This window comes from Topomyia yanbarensis, unplaced genomic scaffold (genome assembly GCF_030247195.1).
Source record: "Topomyia yanbarensis strain Yona2022 unplaced genomic scaffold, ASM3024719v1 HiC_scaffold_16, whole genome shotgun sequence".
In the NCBI taxonomy this organism is placed as follows: Eukaryota; Metazoa; Arthropoda; class Insecta; order Diptera; family Culicidae; genus Topomyia; species Topomyia yanbarensis.
Window position 1 is genome coordinate 166,963 of NW_026683338.1, and position 21,299 is coordinate 188,261.

At 42.1% G+C, this 21,299-nt stretch overlaps 1 protein-coding gene across 6 annotated transcripts in view; it reads right to left on the reverse strand.

Moving 5' to 3' along the window:
- The window catches only part of LOC131694809 (voltage-dependent calcium channel type D subunit alpha-1-like), a 153,791-nt gene extending 149,427 nt beyond the window's left edge, over nucleotides 1–4,364 (reverse strand). For all 6 annotated transcript variants that reach the window (XM_058983308.1, XM_058983306.1, XM_058983309.1 and 3 more), the window contains exon 1: nucleotides 3,580–4,364. In XM_058983308.1, the coding sequence (XP_058839291.1) occupies nucleotides 3,580–4,218 (639 nt within the window). In that variant the 5' untranslated portion in view covers nucleotides 4,219–4,364. The remainder of the gene's footprint in view (nucleotides 1–3,579) is intronic.
- Between the last annotated feature and the right edge of the window lie 16,935 nt (nucleotides 4,365–21,299).

The following is a 21,299-nucleotide window of genomic DNA, read 5'->3' on the forward strand; positions in this document are numbered from 1 at the left end:
TCCAACGAAACAGGCGAGGTATTCGATACTGTGCGTTAGTGACACGTGACCTGAAGAACGCATTCAACAGCGCGAGCTGGGATGCCATCGCGCTCTCGTTACACCGGCTTAGCCTACCGGTGGATCTGTATCGGATCCTGGCAAGCTACTTCCAAGACCGCGTACTACTATACGAGACCGATGCCGGTCAAAAAGGGTTCCGATTACCGCCGGAGTCCAGCAGGGCTCGATAATAGGCCCGGTGCTACGGAACCTCATGTATGACGGGGTTCTGAGACTGAAGTTCCCTCCTGGGGTCAAGATCTTCGGCTTTGCCGATGACGTAACCTTGGAGGTCTATAGGGAGTCAATCCCTGAGGTAGAACTAACTGCAGAACACGCGATCAACACAGTGGAGGAATGGATGAGCGCGAGAGGCCTGGAGCTCACTCAGCACAAGACGGAGGTAGTTATCGTCAACAACCGCAAGTCGGCACAACATGCAGTTATCCATGTCGTGATCACCTCACAGCGGAGTCTGAAATCTCTCGGAGTCATTATAGACGACAAGCTCACTTTCGGCAGCCATGTCGACTATACATGTAAGAGAGCGTCGACTGCTGTTGCGGCTCTATCGAGGATGGTGTCCAACAGCTCAAAGGTGTGCGCCAGTAGACGTAGGCTACTAGCAGGCGTTGCCGTTCCTATTCTCAGGTATGGCGGCCCGTCATGGTCAAGAGCACTGAGGGTAACCAGTTACCTACGAAAACTGGAGAGCACCTACCGCGTGATGTGCCTCAGAGTGATATCTGCCTACCGCACGGTATCACACGATACATCCTGCGTGATAGCAAGCATGATGCCAGTCGGGCTGGTCATCCGGGAAGACGAGGAGTGCCTAGAGCTACGTGGAACTAGAGGAGCCCGCGAGCGCACCAGGGTGACCTCGGTCGCCAGATGGCAGCGTGAGTGGGATAACTCCTCGAAAGGTAGGTGGACCCACCGGCTGGTACCTAACATATCGAGCTGGGTGGGCAGACCCCATGGGGAAGTTCACTTCCATCTGACACAATTCCTGTCAGGCCATGGCTGCTTCCGACAGTACCTCCACAGGTTCGGAAAGGCGGAGGTCCCCGCTTGCCCTGACTGCACAGGTGTAGGCGAAACTGCCGAACACATACTGTTCGTATGTCCTCGCTTCAATGTCGAAAGAAGAGCAATTCTCGACGTCTGCGGCTGGGACACAACCCCTGATACCCTTATTCAGCGGATGTGTCAATCGGTGGAGAAGTGGAACGCAGTCTCGACTGCAACCACCCAGATTGTCTGTAGGCTACAGGGAATTTGGCGTACTGAGCAACCGACGACGGGCACGACTAACTAGTGATTGGTTAGTTGGAGCGAAAAAGGCCGAGCGCAAAAAAGTGAGTGAATGGTCTGTTCATGCTGAGGCAGGTTTGGCGCAGCGAGTGGCAACCGCGTAAGGGGTAAACCTAGCCACCCCGAAGCAAGGCAGAAAAGCGAGTGTATAGACGTATATGTGGAATGCCTCATGCCAAGATGGGAGGGTCGTAGCGAAGTATGTTGGGACTTATCTATTGATGCCTCGTGGCGTGGCAGAGGAGTGAAAGGGTGAGCATCCAAGTCAGTCTCACACGGTATGTTAAGGGTGAGCACAAAAGTCAGCCTCACATGGTATGTTAGAGGTGAGCACAAAGCACAATGACACTGAAGCTTGCAATGATGTGCGTAAGGTGTATTTGGAAATACCCATATCAAGAAATAATCCTGTAGTATAAAATACTCTTATGCTAAATTCCCAAGTGGGAAAAATTTTGAACAAGACCAATTTCTTTGTGCATGAGGGCACATACCTTACATAAAGTATTGTTTTTTTCGTTTTAGTGTTTCGGATTCTCCTCGTCATTAACTAGCACCATCTGGGTGTCCAGTTAGACTATGTATCTGAACTAGTACCCAAATTAGCACTAGTTGAACACTAAATTGCAAAAAGTCACACGTCTTGCGTGAACACTAAACCACTGGCTTATACCGAGTGATGTCTCGATAGTAAGCACAGAGGTTCTGTTTGCCGACGAGGAATATGAACTGAAACTGTCTTTTGGTATAAGTACCAAATGCCTGGAATTATGCAAAATTCCCAAGTGGGAAAAATTTTGGACAAGACCAATTTCTTTGTGCATGAGGGCACATACCTTACATAAAGTATAGTTTTTTTGTTTTAGTGTTTCGGATTCTCCTCGTCAGTAACTAGCACCATCTGGGTGTCCAGTTAGACTATGTATCTGAACTAGTACCCAAATTAGCACTAATTAGGCACTAAATTCCAAAAAGTCACACGTCTTGCGTGAACACTAAACCACTGGCTTATACCGAGTGATGTCTCGATAGTAAGCACAGAGGTTCTGTTTGCCGACGAGGAATATGAACCGAAACTGTCTTTTGGTATAAGCACCAAGCGCCTGGAATTATGCAAAATTCCCAAGTGGGAAAAATTTTGGACAAGACCAATTTCTTTAAAATACTCTTATTTATAGTACTACACATTCGAACTTTCTTCCCCTCACTACATGATGAAGCTATAATAAGCACATATTTACATCACACATACTCACACTTTATTAATTACGCATATATCTCATTTTTAATAAAGATACAGATTTTAATAAAGTGGAGAGAACATAAATTGAAGGGGGTGTCGATCTTAACCCTATGGGATGTCGATTTTACCCGCAGTGCCTACAAAAAGTCACTTTGTTTTCCAAGTTTTACAACCAATATTTTTTACTGAAATTGATTTTTTGAAGCGCTGACAAAATTAAGTCTTGTTAAGAGTTTTCTCAAGAAGAATACTGCATAGAAATTATAATTTTATTGGTTTTTTGGCAACCAAGAAAAAGTGTTAAGCTTAAGGTGTCGGTTTTAACCATAATTCCCCTATCCAAGAGCTGAAATGGAAAGCTTGTTGTTTTCAACTATACGTACAGAATAGTAAAACTAAGTATTTTCCATCTGAAAATTATACTTTACGTTTTGATACAATTTTTTGTGTTATTCAGAACTTTCAGATCGAGCGAGAAGACGTGTTACCTATATTATATCAAAAATCGAAAATTTTAGTGAAAAATGTGAATTTTTTTTTTAATCAAGAAACGGAATGTACTCAAGATGAACTAACGTACGCTGGAAAACCGAATTTTTCTGTACTCCTAGCCTAGCCTAGCTCTCGGGGAATCTGCAGAATTTTCCTAATATTCTTTCGCCAAATGATAGTCATATCCCTACGGCAGATCACAATGTTTTTGGTATTAAGATTTTATTCAAATTTTCCATCAATATTTTGACAAAAAAGCACGCACGCACACATTTTAGACAATGGTATTAAATGTATATTGAAACGAACTGTACCGCAATTATTCCCACTGGCAAATTAGGTTCCTTAACCATAATCTGTCCGTAGGCAACAATTTGTGGAACACCCTGAGAGATTTTCTTAAAATTATCTTAGATGAACGTGTTTTATTGAGAAGGAATTCCATAAAATAACGCTTGAAATGTAGTACTTAGTTTGATACATACCCTATGCATGGGTTCTGGATTGTCATCTCCTATATCCTCTAGATTTCCAGAAATAGCACGTTTAAGCTCAGGACCAGCTTCATGTAATGTTCTCAATCCAGCTTGTAACGATGTGGTGCGTCTATTATCATAATCAACATGTCTATTATCGGTTTCTTTCCGTTTTTTAAATCTTCTAAAATAATCTTGTATAAGAAAAGTAGCATAGAATTTGCCCACTGTTACTTCATCGTCGACACCGGGTGGTGGAACAACCTGATCCAATAGTTTCGGAGCTGTTCGCTTCCATATCTGTTTTATAGTTGCTCTTAATTCGGCATTGGCATCATCAATATTTCCTTCAGTTTTGATTTTTAGTGATGTTCTTACAACAGCAAATAATGTTGCGTTGAAAAGAACTGTCCCGTCACTATTCAATGGCATATTCATAGACACCAATCTTTTGCACGCGACACGATGTGGACATAATTTACCAAATCCTAGTGGTGGGGAAATTTTCCTGAGTAGTGTTACCACATCTAAATGCTTTATTCTTCCCTTTGCATCAGGATCGTATTCACTCCATAATCTTACAAATTCATCTAAGTGATGAGGTCCCAATATTGACCAATCACGTGTAAGGTAATCAAAGTTATCCATGATAACGGCGACGAATAAGTTGATTATAAGAAACGAGCATAATACGTAGAAAGAAATAAAATAAGGAAATGCAATACTCGAACCGCACCCTTCAAGCGAACCAGCATCATCTGACAATGGATCACAATTCACTTCTCCTGGTCGAGCAGAACAATCCAACATAATATCCTGCCAAGCTTCACCAGTTGCAGAGCGGAACAGGACAAGCACCGCTTGTGGAAATGTTTGAAAGTTGTTGTTTCGATGTATTGATGTATCGTCATCCATTGCAATTTTGCCAAATACCTGAAAATTGCAAAAAAGAAATATTAGATATATAAATACATATTATACAGGGCTTTTTAAGGCGTCACATTTTCCAACAAAGATAACTTTCGCCGCGGCAATCAAATAGACAAAGTCACTTTGACATTTTTGTTAAGTATTCTTTGTTAATAAACAATTTGTCTCAAACGTAGGTACAAAATAAAAACCATACTCGTTCTACTATTATAAAATTATAAAAGACAATCAATCAAGCGCTCTAAGCACTCGTAACTCTCAACTTTCAACGTACTTGATCCTCTCAAGTTTGTTAATCGCGTTTTTACCAACTGCGATGTTTTGCCTATCTCATATAAAAAAGGCTATGCAATCACTCTAAAAATAGACTTCTCATCCGAGATTCATATACCTTTCGATTCAGTTCGTCGAAATAAAGCTTCAAAAGCCTTGCCTGTAGTGTATTGGCACTGTGTGGGACTCACGACTTACTTTCGTGCCAAACCAATAAAAACACTCCTTACTCTTTTTTGACCCTTCTTCCCCACGAAACTACATCAAGGTATCATTTAGTGGAAAGAGAGGGGGTCTGGTTCGCTTTCGTCGCATCTCTTTCTTTTGCTCACGAATTCCCGCAGCTATCTTGGAGCCCCACTTGACCCAAAAAATGGCTCGACCTTTGAGCGATTCAGTTCTCGACTCTTCTCTTGCTTTTTGTCTCAATCTTTTACGTCGCCATTTAGCTCTTGTCTCAGTGAGCCATTTAGCGGCTAATTTCATGCGGTATTTAGCTCCTGTTTCCGTATGTCATTCAACTCCCACGATTTACTCGGATAGACCCCGGTTGTTGATTGGGCGTCAATGCAGAAGAAGATTCCAAAATTTTAATTTTTTATTGAATATTGGAGTTAAAAATTTGCTGAAATAGCCGAGTTCATGTATAATATTTCATTAAATCAAATTTGTGTCTTACGTTTAGTGTTCTTCTGTTCGTTTCGCGTTTCCTACGCCTTATCAATAACAAGAACGACTTGATCCTGAGAACCTAACGGTAATACAATTGTACAAATGATAACTGCAATTACATTGTTTTGCTCACCTAATTTTTACCGGTACCGTTTCAACTATTAGTTTCTGTGGTAAGCGTTTCGCTGAACCTATGATGGTTATAGGTTAGTTGAGTGTAAATGCTGAAAATCATTTTTCTTGCCACTTTTTGTACGGGAACTACTTTTAGGCCCTCAATGATCTTAATTTTAATCTCTTATAAATTATAAAATTTCAGTAATTAAGCTAGAATAGCATCTTAATGTTACCAACTATTTTACTAGCACAGCACTCGACTCACTTCCATGCGGTTTGCCTTTGTACTATGTCGTCGATTTCGCCGTTGTACTATGATAGGGTAGCAAGGGCTGTTGTCCGTGAACGGCTCATGTCAGGGAACCATGGGTTTGCGAGCAGATGTTGTCCTAATGAAGCACGTTGACCGAAGGGTCGTTGACACTCCCACCCCGTACACCGATTGATCCAATCTGGTTTACCTGTGTTTCGCGCTGAACGTCTAGGACTGCCATCTTAACTGCCGGACGTTCATAAATGCCACCTGCTGTTTAAACTGCTGCTGATCTTATTAGTCCATCTTTGCTCCTATTCAAAGCAATGACGCGCCCTTTGGGCCAGGAATTCCGGGGGAGTTGATTGTCGACAATGACCACAATGTCTCCAATTGTTATCGGATTCACTTCTTTGAACCATTTTGTTCGTTTTAAAATGACTGGCAAGTAATCGCGAATCCAGCGCTTCCAAAACAAAGTTGCTTCTATTTGAGAAATGCGCCAAGATCTTTTCAATACCGCATACCTGTCGTCCAACTGTGTTGCAAGTTTGAATCCGCTAGATGAATCCAGAATAAAAAGATTCGGAGTTAAAACAGGGGCTTCTGCATCGTTCAAGGGCACGTGTGTAAGGGGATGGGAATTAACGACGTTTTCAATTTCCATTAGAATATTGTAAAGGATTTCGTCCGTTAAATTACGTTCTGGCCTAATTTGATCAAGATTTACTTTTACCGTTTGAATTAATCGTTCCCACGATCCACCCATGTGCGGTGATAAGGGTGGAAGGAAAGACCATTCTGTTTGAGCACTAACAATTTCACGTAACATCTTGTCTTGATCCAGATCCTTCAACATGGCTTTTAACTTCTTGCTAGCTGCTTGAAAATTTGTTCCACGATCGCTATAGATTTGAATTGGAAGTCCTCGTCGCGCCATAAAATTTCGCAACGCCAACACGCATGAGTCAGCGCTTAGAGAATGCGCAAGTTCCAGATGTATTGCCCTTACCGTTAAACAAGTTATGAGAACTCCCCAGCGTTTTTCCTTCCTTCGGCCTACTTGCATAGGACCGAAGTAATCGACACCAACGTACGAAAAGGGTCTCGCGAATGCTGCTAATCGGGCTGGTGGGAGGTCAGCCATTGGAGGAGCTTGGGGGACAGAATAGCGATTTTTGCATAGCTGGCATTGGTTTCTAGCCTTCCGGTATGCTACTCTTAGTTTTGGGATGTAGTACCTCTGGCGTATCTTATTAACAACTGTTTCATGATTGCGATGATGATATCGTTCATGATAGTCATGCACGATAAGCATCGTGACATGATCGTTTTTTAGAAGAATTATAAGATTTCTCGCATCAGTTGTGGTGTATTCGCATAAGTTGGTTCTACTACGCCGCCTGATTAGTCCATGGTCGTCAAGATACGGGTTCTCGCGAAAAAGTGGACTCGATTTGAAACGAAGTCAATTTTCACTCTTTTTATAAAAATAAACGATTCCCGGCTAACTACTCTTTCTCTGGGCAAACTAGGAGATAGAACGACAGATTGGCACTTACCTTCTCCAAAATGACCTCACAATAATCTTTTTCGGAACCGATTATGTAAAAAGACTAGTTTAACTGCATTTCACGGTTATTATTGAAAGATAATTTTTAAGTTAGATCAAATTCTTAAATTTTATCTTGCGCAATCATTGCTTTACAAATTACAATTTATTCTTTTTCGTTGGCTAGCATGGTGCGGCCGTTAGTTGGGTGGGCGCCTTGATGGGTAAAAACTACCGGATAGACTGTTCGTCCGGACAGAGCAGACAGGTCATGTTAGGGGTACTCACATACCTTAGTGAGCGACTCGCCGGTCGCAACGGTGGTGGTGACGGGTCGTCGGCGTTCGGTGAGAGTTCACGATGACCCGGTAGTGTGGGATAGCTGGATCGGACTACCACCGTAGTAGTGGTTGCTGATGTGACGACGAAGGGGGGATGCGGAGTCAGGCTTCTTAGTGTTGGGTCCAACGTGTCTTCTTTCACAACGGTATTCCACATCGATCGTAATGGCGAAATCGATGAGGTATAGTCACCCGCGTGGGGTGATCGATCGACAGGATGCGGGATCGTGTGTTGACGTACGATCAGGGCGTACTCGAGCGGACACTAGATTTACAGGGTGCACTAATAAGAGTGGGTTTTTTTAGAGGGGGAAGCCGCACGACATATTTTAATTCGGGCATGCGTCTAGCTATAGGACCTCTAACTTTTCGACACGCTCACTGCCGGTCCTGATAGCAGCGCTTTTCTTCGTCCAAAGGACACCACTCCACGAACTTCCCGCCTCACTATATCACAACGGTGATTTTTAATGGCACACTTCACTTAAAATTTCGCCCGAATGTAGCTTTTTGGTTTAATCCTTAAACCGCGCTCGAGGGACCGCATTCCCGTCACACTAGTGTCGTACTTAATAAAAAAGAGCTCTACCCACATCACTTCATCTCCTTTTATAGTCCTTGCTCTCTCTCCCATACCGGAACTCTCACTCTCATATCCCGAACGCAACGAAACCTGCCAACTATATTGATCGTGGTTCTACATCCCGTAGACGCAGAGTTTCGTATATAGCCACCCTAATACTCAATTAACGATTATTTTTAAATTGACGGTTATTATACCCTAGCTTTCAATGTTCTTTTGAGAGTGATTACTTCGCTATTTTTCCTATTTTTGGCGCATGGTTTAGTATTATACCTAGCTAGATTTTAAAATTATAGGTTAGTAAATTCATTATACAATTCAAATATTTCAATCAAAGTCTGCCCCTTGATTCTGCTAAATTCAAATTTATATAATTACCACTCTCAAATAGATAAACAATATAAAACAAAATAAATTTTCATATTAATTTGGGTCGAGTTGGAGAAATTGAAACCCGTTGGTTACAATACTCCCCGGACTGGGAGAAAAAAAATCGAAGATTTTTTTTTGTCAAATGTTTATACTGGATTAATCAAATTATCTCTAAAAAGTCTTAGTACATCAATTATACACCTTACGGATAAATCTGAAGACTCAAAGAGGTTCTTAATCCGTTCAGATAAACCCTAAGTGAGACCTTGAGCTCGTCTATTCACACCTTCGCTTTCCTGAATTCGAAAAGAGTTAAAAAAGGAAGTGAAAATCTCTCGATATACGCATACAGGACCACGGGAGCACAGCAAAATTGATAGCAATGTTTTGCTCTTATTTTCTATTTAAATCCAGTGTCGATAATCTGTAGATCTCACTCATTCGCCTTCATTTACTCTATCCCAATCATTCCACTATAGAGGCCTCTGGAGATTTTAATCACGTTCGCTCATATAACCCACTCTCTACAGACACATATATCATTTCCACTGACCTAGCATTACTACTCCACTAACCTAATCTAATTACCTCCACATCTACTACTACCACTATTTATCCTAGTATTTGCGCGCATACTTTCAACTTCCTACCCGGGTAGATTTAATTATAATAACAAGCAAGCCTATCTGGACTGAGCTCCGCGTCCGGAGTAAGACTGTGTGCGAGGACGGCTTCTCGCCCAACCTTTGTTAGTAATGGTGGTTATCTAAGGTAACTCATTCCAATTAAATGAACCGACCCGCTCTTAGAGGCAGTTGAAACCCCATCCTCTAAAGTGGTGGACCCGATTTCTAAATTATAACTAGCTAATGGATTTTTTTTCGGCCTGGCATCTGTCTGGCCACGATGAGTAATTTTAAAGAATTTCTGTGTTTGTAGACACCCTCAACGATGGTTTAAAGATATGATCACTGGATTCTGATTGAAAAACCTACGTACCACGAGGATGAGCTATGGAATAAACTGACTAAAAGCTATATATCTTTCTCTACATGTCCTTGTTTGACCTTTCAGATATCAACTTATGTACCGTCAAACGGGGTTACTTGCAACACTTTTCAACTTCAAAGCGGTATAACTAAAAATGCTGTAACATTAGAATAATTTTCAATATGTGCAAGCGCTAATGGGAGTATAAAGACTACTAAATGGTATTTTACAAATCAAAGCATCATTCCCTGTTTTCACGATGGCCAAAAAATATGCCTGTTGCAAGTAACCCCGCATATGGGGTAACTTGCAACACATGAACTTCATTGAAGTCTATTGCTGTATATTTTTGTTTACCTTTAGTACATTGACCAAATGTACGATAATTTGGATACCCATGTTATTTACAAAGAACAGCGACCAAATGTACTATAATTTGGATGCCCATGTTGTTTATAATCAACAACGTATTTGAACAGCGGGAACATTCGATTTATTCAGGAAATTCGTAGGAAAGGCTAGCTAACAGGGTTTTAACCCTTCATTTCAGAACTAGTAAGTAACAAGTATTATCCATAGAACTATAACTTCAGTTCTATCGCAATTAACGTGATTAGATTCCACTGGAACAGTGCGGTGAAACTATCAGTGAACGGCGAGAACTAAATTATACTACATCTTTGTTGTCTTCAGATATTATTGATAACAGAAAACCTATTAATTTACACTGTCAACGACTATCATTTCCATGCAATCGGACTATTATAAATGCTAGAACAATCCAGTTGAGTCAGTGGTGGATCCAGGGGAAGGGCTCTAGGGGTCCGGACCTTCTCGAATTTTTTTTATCTCATTGAGAAATTTTAAAATAGTTTCTATTTTAAATTCATTCTAAATTCCAAATCATTCCAAAACTGATTTTAAAAAGAAGGGTATTAGATATTACGTATTGTACATTGAATATTTCAAAATCGAAATTTCGGACCCCCTTCGAAATTTTTTTTTGGTTCCACTCCTGAGTTGAGTATAAGAAGATAGAAATTGAGAATTTTCTAGTATTGCTAGAGAAGCAAGTTCACGTAAAGACGACTTCCTGGTACTGTTCTGTATTTAAGGAGCATTTTCATATTCTAGTTGTAGGTTATACCTTTAAAATTTGATTCAAAATGCTATACAGACTATTATTTGAAACGCTCAATCAGCCAGATGGCTAGAGTCATAATAGTAATAAGACAAAATACTGTTGCATGTTACCCCACATGGGTAGTTAATATAGTTAAATCGTTATCTTGCATATATTTGAGAGGGTAAACAAACATGTATCAAACAGTAACGTTTGTTTATTTCATGGACTTGTTGACTTTTCTCGGTGAAAATGAAAACTCCAAATTTTCCCATTACCACACGTAACGTTTCGGCTTACTGCTCTTCAGCCATCGTCGGACGCATAAACTTATATCACGCATCTCCATTCACTCTCGTTCACTCTCCACCGCTAGGCGGGCGATCACTCTTCGACTGTCTGCGTTCCTCGCTATCCAAACACTGTGAACGAGAGTGAATGGAGATGCGTGATATAAGTTTATGCGTCCGACGATGGCTGAAGAGCAGTAAGCCGAAACGTTACGTGTGGTAATGGGAAAATTTGGAGTTTTCATTTTCACCGAGAAAAGTCAACAAGTCCATGAAATAAATATGTTGCGGTGACCATAAAATCTTATAGTAACGTTTGTTGTTGTATACTCGATCTGTACGTAAGAGATACAAATGAAATGCTCTTATCATTGAAGTGGACCAAAGCACGACATTTCAGTTTGTTTTTTATTGAAATATCTCCAAATACAGAAGATTACACTATCGCGCTAAAGAAACCGAAAATAATGACTGGTAGTACATGATTATCTTTTAACATATGCTGACTTTTGACAGCTATAATGCTAAATTGCAAACACTATTATTAGCGTTGTTAAATTAATCTGAACAGAAACATGTTGAAGTGTTGCAAGTTACGCCGCTGTTGCAAGTTACCCCGTTTGACGGTATAATAGGAGTAGTGAGACAAATTCAATCGGCAAGCAAGAATTTTATGGTGTTTCAAGGGGCTTAAGGTGAACTGCTGGCCAGATGCCCAAGGGCTTACCATCCATATCGACAAGGTCATACGAGGAAGTGCCAATCTTTGCCTTGACCTTGCATGGCAAGTATTGGGACCCGCATTTAGCGTTGTAGCTATCTATGGCACTTGAAAGGCGCATATTTGTGCGGTAAATTAATTGACCAGTCTGAAAAGTTTTTGGAAACCTCTAATGTCGCAGATTGTACTGTTTCCGACAAGTGTCATTGGCTTTAACTAGATTGGCTTTTACTTGATCGTAATTATCACCGAAATGAGTCGATTTTTTTTCTTCGACCTGATCAGCGGAAAGGTTGTTTTGATGTCTAGATAAACGGTGATCAGTTCCAATGATGAACATTTCATGTCCATGGGTTACGTAATATGGAGTAAAGTTACTGGAGCTGTGGACACTGGTATTGAGGACCGCCTCTATCTCTGCTAGTCGTGTATCCCAGAGGCGCTGGTCGTCGCGAGCATAAGTTCGAATACAAGCGTTCACGGTCCTATTAACCCGTTCCACCGGATTAGCTTGGGAGTGATAGCGTGAATTTAACCAATGGTGAATTCCAAATTTGTCTAACAGACTCTTGAACTCGCGAGATAGGAAGCTCGCCCCGTTATCGGTGATGATTACCTCGGGAGTGGAGTTTTTGTAAAACCATCCATTTTTCAAGTGTGAGCATAGAGCGGAGCTCTCAATGCGTCTCATGGGTTGTAGTAGAACCCATTTACTGAATAGGTCCAACACCACTAGCAGGTACTGGTTACCTTTTTTGCTCCGGGGGAGAGGGCCGACAAAGTCCGCGGAGATGATCTGCCAAGGATGATCAGATATTCGCATTTCTCCCATCGGTGGAGTAACAGGAGTGGACGGTCCTTGCACTTCCTTGCAAGTCGCACAATTTTGTACGTATTGCTTGATTTCTTTGGCCATTTTTGGCCAATAAAACCGTTGTCGGATTCGAGCCAGAGTTTTATCGTAACCCAGGTGCATGGCTTCGTTGTGATTAGCCTTCAATATATCTAGACGACCTACGGAGGGCGGAATCAGCTTCCACTCATATCGTTTATCAGACAGCGTGTTTCCAGCGGATACAAATTTATAAATTTGACCATCCGACACGCGGAAATCTACGTAATTGTCGGGATTTTGGAGAACTTGCTGTCGTAACGAGGTATACCATGAAGAGTCAGTGGTATTTGAAATTGAAGCTACACTCCGTGACAATGCATCCGCCACCACATTTTCTTTCCCCTTGCGATGAATGATTGTCAGGTCGTATTGCTGCAATTTCAAACTCCACCGACTGCAACGCGATCCTACTTTCCAGGAGGTGGTTAGTATATGAGTTAGCGCCGATGAGTCGGTCACTAAGGTAAAGTGACTGCACTCTATGTATCCGCGGAATTCCTCTATGGCCAATAAGGCAGCCAAGGCTTCTTTTTCCGCAGGGTGATAGTTCCGCTGGGAAGTCGTCAATTTGTGGGAATAATACGATATAACATGCTCCCTCCCATTTTGAGTTTGTGTTAGTACGGCGGCCACGGCTACGTCCGAAGCGTCTGTTTGGATTACAAACTCCTGACTGAAGTCAGGGCTATACCGGGTCAGTGATCAGCCGTTCCTTGATCGTGTTGAACGCCTTTTCGACAACGTCGGACCACTGTACTACTTTACATTTAGTTTTGAGCAATCCTGTTAGTGGTGCCACTAAAATCGGGAAGGAAACGTCGGTAGTAATTTGCCATTCCAATAAACCTCCGTAGCTTGGTAATGGTTACCGGTCGCTCGTACTCCACAATTGGACGTACTTTTTCTGGATTAGGACGTAGTCCCGTAGTGGATAGAATATACCCTAAAAATGGTAATTCTGTAACTCCAAATTTCGACTTTTCCAAGCTAATAGCCAAATTGGCTTGACTCAGACGCCGAGAGACCTCCAAAAGTATCCGAACGTGTTCCTCAAACGTTTCCGTTACTATGACTATGTCATCTAAGTATACGAAAACGTTTGGTTCCAACTCTCCGAATCCCAACACCCGATCCATCAACCGAGCTAGCGTTGCTGGACTGTTAGTTAGTCCAAACGGGAGACGGGTGAACCGAAACAGCCCTTTACCCTGAACGCAGAAGGACGTATATTTACGTGACCGTACTTCCAACGGAATTTGAAGAAATGCCTCAGACAAGTCTATTGTTGTGAGATTTTTCGCCCGCGAAAGTTGACCAAGTATTCGTCCTGGGTGGGGTAAAGGGTAGGAATCACGCACGGTCCTCTCATTAATCTTTCGGGCGTCCAAACAAAGTCGAACTTTTCCACTGGGTTTTATCACGGGCACCACATTCAAGGCCCAATCGGAATTGGTTGCGCTCTATGATACATAAACTTAACATGCGTTCTAGTTCTTGGGAGACTAATCCCTGCACCTTTGGAGACATCACATACGGAAATTGTCGTACGGCTGGCTTATCTCTCCATTCTGGTTTCAACTCTATATAGTGCGATATTAAAGGGGTGGCGGAAATCTTACCTGATTCCGCGACTTTGAATGTTTTCTTGATATGTTCAATTTTCAACAGCTCCTCTGGAGTCAAAGTTGAATTAGGGGGCAGTTTTGTGGATTCCAACTCTTCCGGGAATGCGGTGTATTCAATTTTAGGTATAATATTGAATTTATTCCAAAAGTTCATTCCACATAAACAGTTTACAGCAAGCTGAGGGACGACTAGAGTCCTGACGATCTTAGTTTGTCCATCCACCGTAAACGGAATGAACAGCTGTCCTTTGATATCTAAGACCTCTCCGCTAGCTGTTTTCAAAATTATAGGATTATCCAGAGGTCGTAGCTTAACCTTAATTTTATTAAAAATAGATGCATTTATCATTGTTGATTGGCTACCACTGTCCAGTAAAGCCAGAGTGGGTATGCCGTAAATGTTCAGTTGGATGTAGGGCCGATTATCGTCTTTACCTAATAGAGTAATCTGATTTACTTCTAATGGAAGGGCATACATACTATCTGTAGCCACTTCCCATCGTTCAGAATCAGCCTGCTCATTGAAGTTTAAGCGCGATGTGTTTGCATGGACGAACCGCGACTTTGGTCCGTCTGGATGCCGTTTTTTCGACAATAGGGACAGTTTGTGGTTTCGAAGCCCTTGAATCCCCAAATTAAACAAAAAACTCGCTTCGGGTCTGGGCATTCTTCATGCTGATGATTTAATTTACCACAATTATAGCACGCATGCACCCCCGGGGGTCGATGAGAGTCAACCAGTTTGTCTAGCGCTGAAGACTGCCTTCGCCCAGAGTTGTTTCCTGAGTTACCAGGTATATTACTATCAACTGGAATAGGAAGGATCGCTGCGTTGTTTTTCGAAAAACTTCGATTCGACGGACCTCCGTGGGGAGGAGCATTGTTGTTGTTGGGGGGACGAAGGGTTTGTTGATTTGGGCGGTTTTGAAGCCCACTGTTGGGTGAACGATTATCGACTCGTGCCGGTGGTTTATTACTTTCCTTTTTGTTTTCCTGGAAAGCCGCTACGGTATTTACCTTCTCAGTTCCAAACATCTTATTATAAAGGGAAAAGTTATTTGCATCTACTCTCCTTCCCGCGGCGATCAGCGACGGAAGGTCATAGATAGGAAGAAAAGTCAACTGTTTGCGGTAATCACTGCGCATATTTTGATTAACTATTTTCATTTTCTCATCTTCAGAAATGTCACAGCTCATTGATCGAAACAATTTTTCTATGTCATAGTAGTATGACTGGAAAGATTCGTTCCTTTGCTGTTTTCGCATGTACACCTTCATTTTAATCATGTTATCAAGATCCGGGTGCACGAAGGCACACCGTAATTCCATAACCAAATGATCCCAGTTATACAAACGACCAGTAGAACGCATCGAATGGTACCAATTTAAAGCTGGCCCCGTAAATAAGTGCAGGGCTGAATCGAATAGCACAACGTCTGATACTCTTTCCGAGAGTGCCAAATTTTTTACTTTAAACAAGAACTCATTCAAGTTTAATCCTTGATCGTCCCCGGCATACTTTTCTATCGCCCATTTGGATACGGGAAGAGTATGGTGCGATGGTAATGGCGGTTGTAAATTGCCGTAATTATTAAGCCCGAAGGGTCGGGAATCTGAGAAGGGAGCTCCGGTCTTGTAAGGAAGAACGGTTGAAACAGGGTTCGCCCATTTTACGAATGAATCACACCTTGTTTGTTGGTATAATGATGGGTTTGGAAAATTATATAAGGTAGGCTGAATTGACACTGAAGGAATTGGGTGACTAAATGAATTGGCCGCCACATACGTGTTTGTTGGGTAGGAGTTAAGAGTACTCATACCAACGCCAAAGGGCTTAAAGTTACCAAAACTCGACCGGTTATTGTGCACTATCGGTTGGCCGAAGGGCCCTTCCGCAGATGAAGACACCACAGGAAACGCTAGAGGAGGCAGTTCATGAACGGCAGTTGGTTCCTCAATTACCTCAGTCTGTACCTGCTGATTTCTAGTTTCATTATTAACTGTTAACTGCTGTAATTGATGCTCTAATTGAGCAATTTCCGCTCTTAACAAAAATTCTCGCTCTTCAGCCCTCTTTTGCTTCTCTAATTCATGAATCAAAACTTTCACATTCACTTCCAAAACTTCCAAATTCATCGGAGCTTTCGATAAAATTTCCGCTAAAGACGGCTTACTCCCCCCTTCTAATTCGTTTTCCTCCCCATCTGCATCACTGTCCGTGGATTGCAAGATAACAGCTTTGTAATAGAAATAATAAAGGTCAGTAACGATCGTAAAAATTAAAGCTAAATCGTCTTTAGCATTCTTGGGGACGTACTTTAAGGCCAATTGGGTTCTTGCGCCAAGATGAAGTAAACGATCTTTGCACGCTGTTGGGCTATCGCCTTTCTTTTCCCGGAGAATCATCTCGATCTCCTCCAATTTACTCTTACACAGTTCTATCTGAATCAACGGGTTAGATTTCAAGGTCATGCTTCTTTTTCCTTCTTCCTTCTCAACTCTTAATCTAGCTCTCAGACAACGTCGCATTTGCGATTTGTCACTCTCTACTGCGATTTCCCGAACTATCACTTCAAAAGCAAGCTCGTCATCAGCTAATAAATCCACCCGCATATCCTGATACCATTTGTCGAATGTTTTGTCCCGATTAAGAGACGGAGGAAATGAACCGTATGACTCCATTTTGTATCATAAAACACGGAAAACAACCTAGAATGACCACGAAAGCATTGGAGGGAAAACCAATTAATACAAGCGTCAAATTGCTTCGGCAATCTAACCGAAATGAAAGCCTACTAGGACTCTTCAAACTTATTCCGTCTGCTGTCGATGTACTAATTACGTTGCCGAGAATAATTATCATGCACCGAGCCTAAACAGACTGATCGCGAAAAATGCAGTGCCAATTTATCGTTCTTCCCCTTCACAAACAGAAAATATTTCGAAGAAATATTTTATTTAATACTTTACGCTGTTGCGCCAATTGAAACGAAGTCAATTTTCACTCTTTTTATAAAAATAAACGATTCCCGGCTAACTACTCTTTCTCTGGGCAAACTAGGAGATAGAACGACAGATTGGCACTTACCTTCTCCAAAATGACCTCACAATAATCTTTTTCGGAACCGATTATGTAAAAAGACTAGTTTAACTGCATTTCACGGTTATTATTGAAAGATAATTTTTAAGTTAGATCAAATTCTTAAATTTTATCTTGCGCAATCATTGCTTTACAAATTACAATTTATTCTTTTTCGTTGGCTAGCATGGTGCGGCCGTTAGTTGGGTGGGCGCCTTGACGAGTAAAAACTACCGGATAGACTGTTCGTCCGGACAGAGCAGACAGGTCATGTCATGTCACATACCTTAGTGAGCGACTCGCCGGTCGCAACGGTGGTGGTGACGGGTCGTCGGCGTTCGGTGAGAGTTCACGATGACCCGGTAGTGTGGGATAGCTGGATCGGACTACCACCGTAGTAGTGGTTGCTGATGTGACGACGAAGGGGGGATGCGGAGTCAGGCTTCTTAGTGTTGGGTCCAACGTGTCTTCTTTCACAACGGTATTCCACATCGATCGTAATGGCGAAATCGATGAGGTATAGTCACCCGCGTGGGGTGATCGATCGACAGGATGCGGGATCGTGTGTTGACGTACGATCAGGGCGTACTCGAGCGGACACTAGATTTACAGGGTGCACTAATAAGAGTGGGTTTTTTTAGAGGGGGAAGCCGCACGACATATTTTAATTCGGGCATGCGTCTAGCTATAGGACCTCTAATTTTTCGACACGCTCACTGCCGGTCCTGATAGCAGCGCTTTTCTTCGTCCAAAGGACACCACTCCACGAACTTTCCGCCTCGCTATATCACAACGGTGATTTTTAATGGCACACTTTGGTTTTTGGTTTAATCCTTAAACCGCGCTCGAGGGACCGCATTCCCGTCACACTAGTGTCGTACTTAATAAAAAAGAGATCTACCCACATCACTTCATCTCCTTTTATAGTCCTTGCTCTCTCTCCCATACCGGAACTCTCACTCTCATATCCCGAACGCAACGAAACCTGCCAACTATATTGATCGTGGTTCTACATCCCGTAGACGCAGAGTTTCGTATATAACCACCCTAATACTCAATTAACGATTATTTTTAAATTGACGGTTATTATACCCTAGCTTTCAATGTTCTTTTGAGAGTTACTTCGCTATTTTTCCTATTTTTGGCGCATGGTTTAGTATTATACCTAGCTAGATTTTAAAATTATAGGTTAGTAAATTCATTATACAATTCAAATATTTCAATCAAAGTCTGCCCCTTGATTCTGCTAAATTCAAATTTATATAATTATCACTCTCAAATAGATAAACAATATAAAACAAAATAAATTTTCATATTAATTTGGGTCGAGTTGGAGAAATTGAAACCCGTTGGTTACAGATTCTTGGATGCTCTTCGTCTGGTCTAATTTGCTAGAGAGTATACTTCTTTCCGTTGGAAACGCCCTTTGCTGTACCAGTTTCAATAAATACGTTTCCGCCTGCTTTAGCTCCTGTTTGGATAATGGGCCTGTTGAACGTCTTTCATTCTTGCATCGAATGTTAATTACAAATCTCCATACCGTAGCTGTTACACGAAGAAGGTGTTTCCATCTGGAAAACTTCTCCATTGTTATGGGGGGTCGTGAACTCATTTCGTGAAAATATACGTTCATCCGAAGTTCTTCTTTAGTAGCTTGGATGAGTAATGGTTATATAAGCCAGTGCTCGATTATCTTCCAGAGAAATCCTGGGGCAAAAAACATCTACTTCTGCTCTCTGTACTTGGTTGTCGTTGCCATTTTGTTGCCTCATCAGCAACATTTTCTTTGGAGGGAAGCCATCGCCAACTGTCAATATTAGTGGTTTCGAGTATCTCACTAACACGAAACGCGACAAACTGAGAGTATCGTCGGTGGTCCGATCGTATCCAGTAAAGGACATCTTTAGAATCAGTCCAAAATATATGCTGATTTATTTTCAACGATAATGCCTTAGTAATAGCGTCTGATAACCTTGACCCGATTAAGGCCGCCTGAAGCTCTAAACGTGGTATTGATAGACTCGTCAATGGTGCAACACGAGAACATCCTTGTTTTGAAAGCGTAGATATACCACATAGGCGTAACCTGCCTCGCTAGCGTCGACAAAGGTGTGCAGTTGAACTATAGTTTCTGAATTCAGAGAAGTCACACATCAAGCGGGGAATTCTAATATTCTGCACGTCTGGGAGAACTTCAAGCCACTGCTCCCATTTCTCATGAAACTTTTCTGAGATTGTATCGTCCCAGTCAATAGCTGTCCGCCAAATTTCTTGTAGAAGTACCTTCAGAAAAATAAGAATATTCGATATTAATCCCAGCGGATCGAAAATTGCCATGAGCATGCGAAGGACTTCTCTCTTCGTAGGTTTTCGTTTTCCCAATAGCAAATCTTCGTTTTGCTTCCTGAATAGCTTGTATGTGAAGGTATCCGTGACAGTGCACCACCACATACCCAAAACTTTTTCTGTGGCCATCTCATTTCCAACGTTGAGACTTTTTTGATCCGTAGTTGGTCTGTGAAGTGACTGTAGAACGGAAGGAGAATTGGACAACCAATTACGCATTTCAAATCCTGCCTGAGAATGCACGTGTCGAACATCCTGTGCTAGTTGGATAGCTACCTCTATGGTCTCTACACTCGTAAGCATATCGTCCACATAGTGTCCGAATAGAATAGCATTCGCCGCCTTGGGAAAGCGATCTGCATGTTGTTTCGCGTTGTGATTTATGACGTATTGCGCACAACACGAGGAGCAGCATGCGCCAAATGTCATAACCTGCATTACATACACGCTGGGTTCTACGTCAGTCAGTTTCTCTCGCCACAAAAATCTTTGGCAGTCCTGATCATCTTTGGAGATGAGAACCTGGTGAACCATCTCGCGGATGTCACCGCAGATTGCAATTCAATTCTCTCGGAATTTGTGCAGGACGGAGTTGAGTGATGTAAGTTGGTCCGGGCCTTTCAAGAGTAGTGAATTTAGAGATATGCCGTGTGATTTTGCTGCTGCATCCCACACTATCCTAATCTTACCCGGTTTATTGTGATTGAACACCGGGAAAATGGGTAGATACCATATTGGCCTTTGACATTGTTTTATTTCAGTTTCCGTGAGCTTCCGGCTGTATCCCTTTTGAAGATAGTTATCTATCTGTATTCTCATTGTAGCAGCTAGTTCGGGTTGCTTCAACAGTTTAGATTCTAGGACGCGGAAACGTTGCATTGCTTGAGGTTTGTTATACGGTAGGCGTACCTGTTCATATCTCCATAGCAAGCCGGTCTCGTAGTGACCATTTGGTGTCTTTGTTATCGACTGAAAAATTCTTTGTGCTCGCGTGTCCTCTTCAGGCACGAGTATCCGGTCTGGAACAGTTATTCCAAGACTATCTAATGAAAAGTACTCTCGGACAGCCTGATTTAGCATATATTCGGTGTACTCGCTACTGAAATCATGATGCCCCACGTAGTCATCACCCGACCCGATCTGATCCTCCGTAGACAATCCAACCGAGACGGGTTTTTGTAGCGATAGCTTCATGGAGTTTACCTTCTCTTCCTTTTATGGCAAACCCAAGGTTAGCGTTGTCGATCCCGATAAGAAATTTTGGTTGCACATTTTTGTATGATGCCACTGGAATTCCTTAGGTGGCTGTGCCGCTCGACTAAATCTTCCATTTGAAGTGATTGGTGGAACAGTGCAAGATTCGTGAAGGTTTTGTGATAATCTTCCGTCCTCTGCGATATCTCCAGGTTAAGCGTTCTTGATTCTTCCGGCATCAGGAATTAACGGCCAGGATTACAGATTCGAACGGATTGATCAACTAACACTAGAAGATAGGGGGCACATAAGCTTTGGGAAGATATTCAAGGGGAGGAGGGGTGAAGTCATACATCTGTGTATCAGAGACATG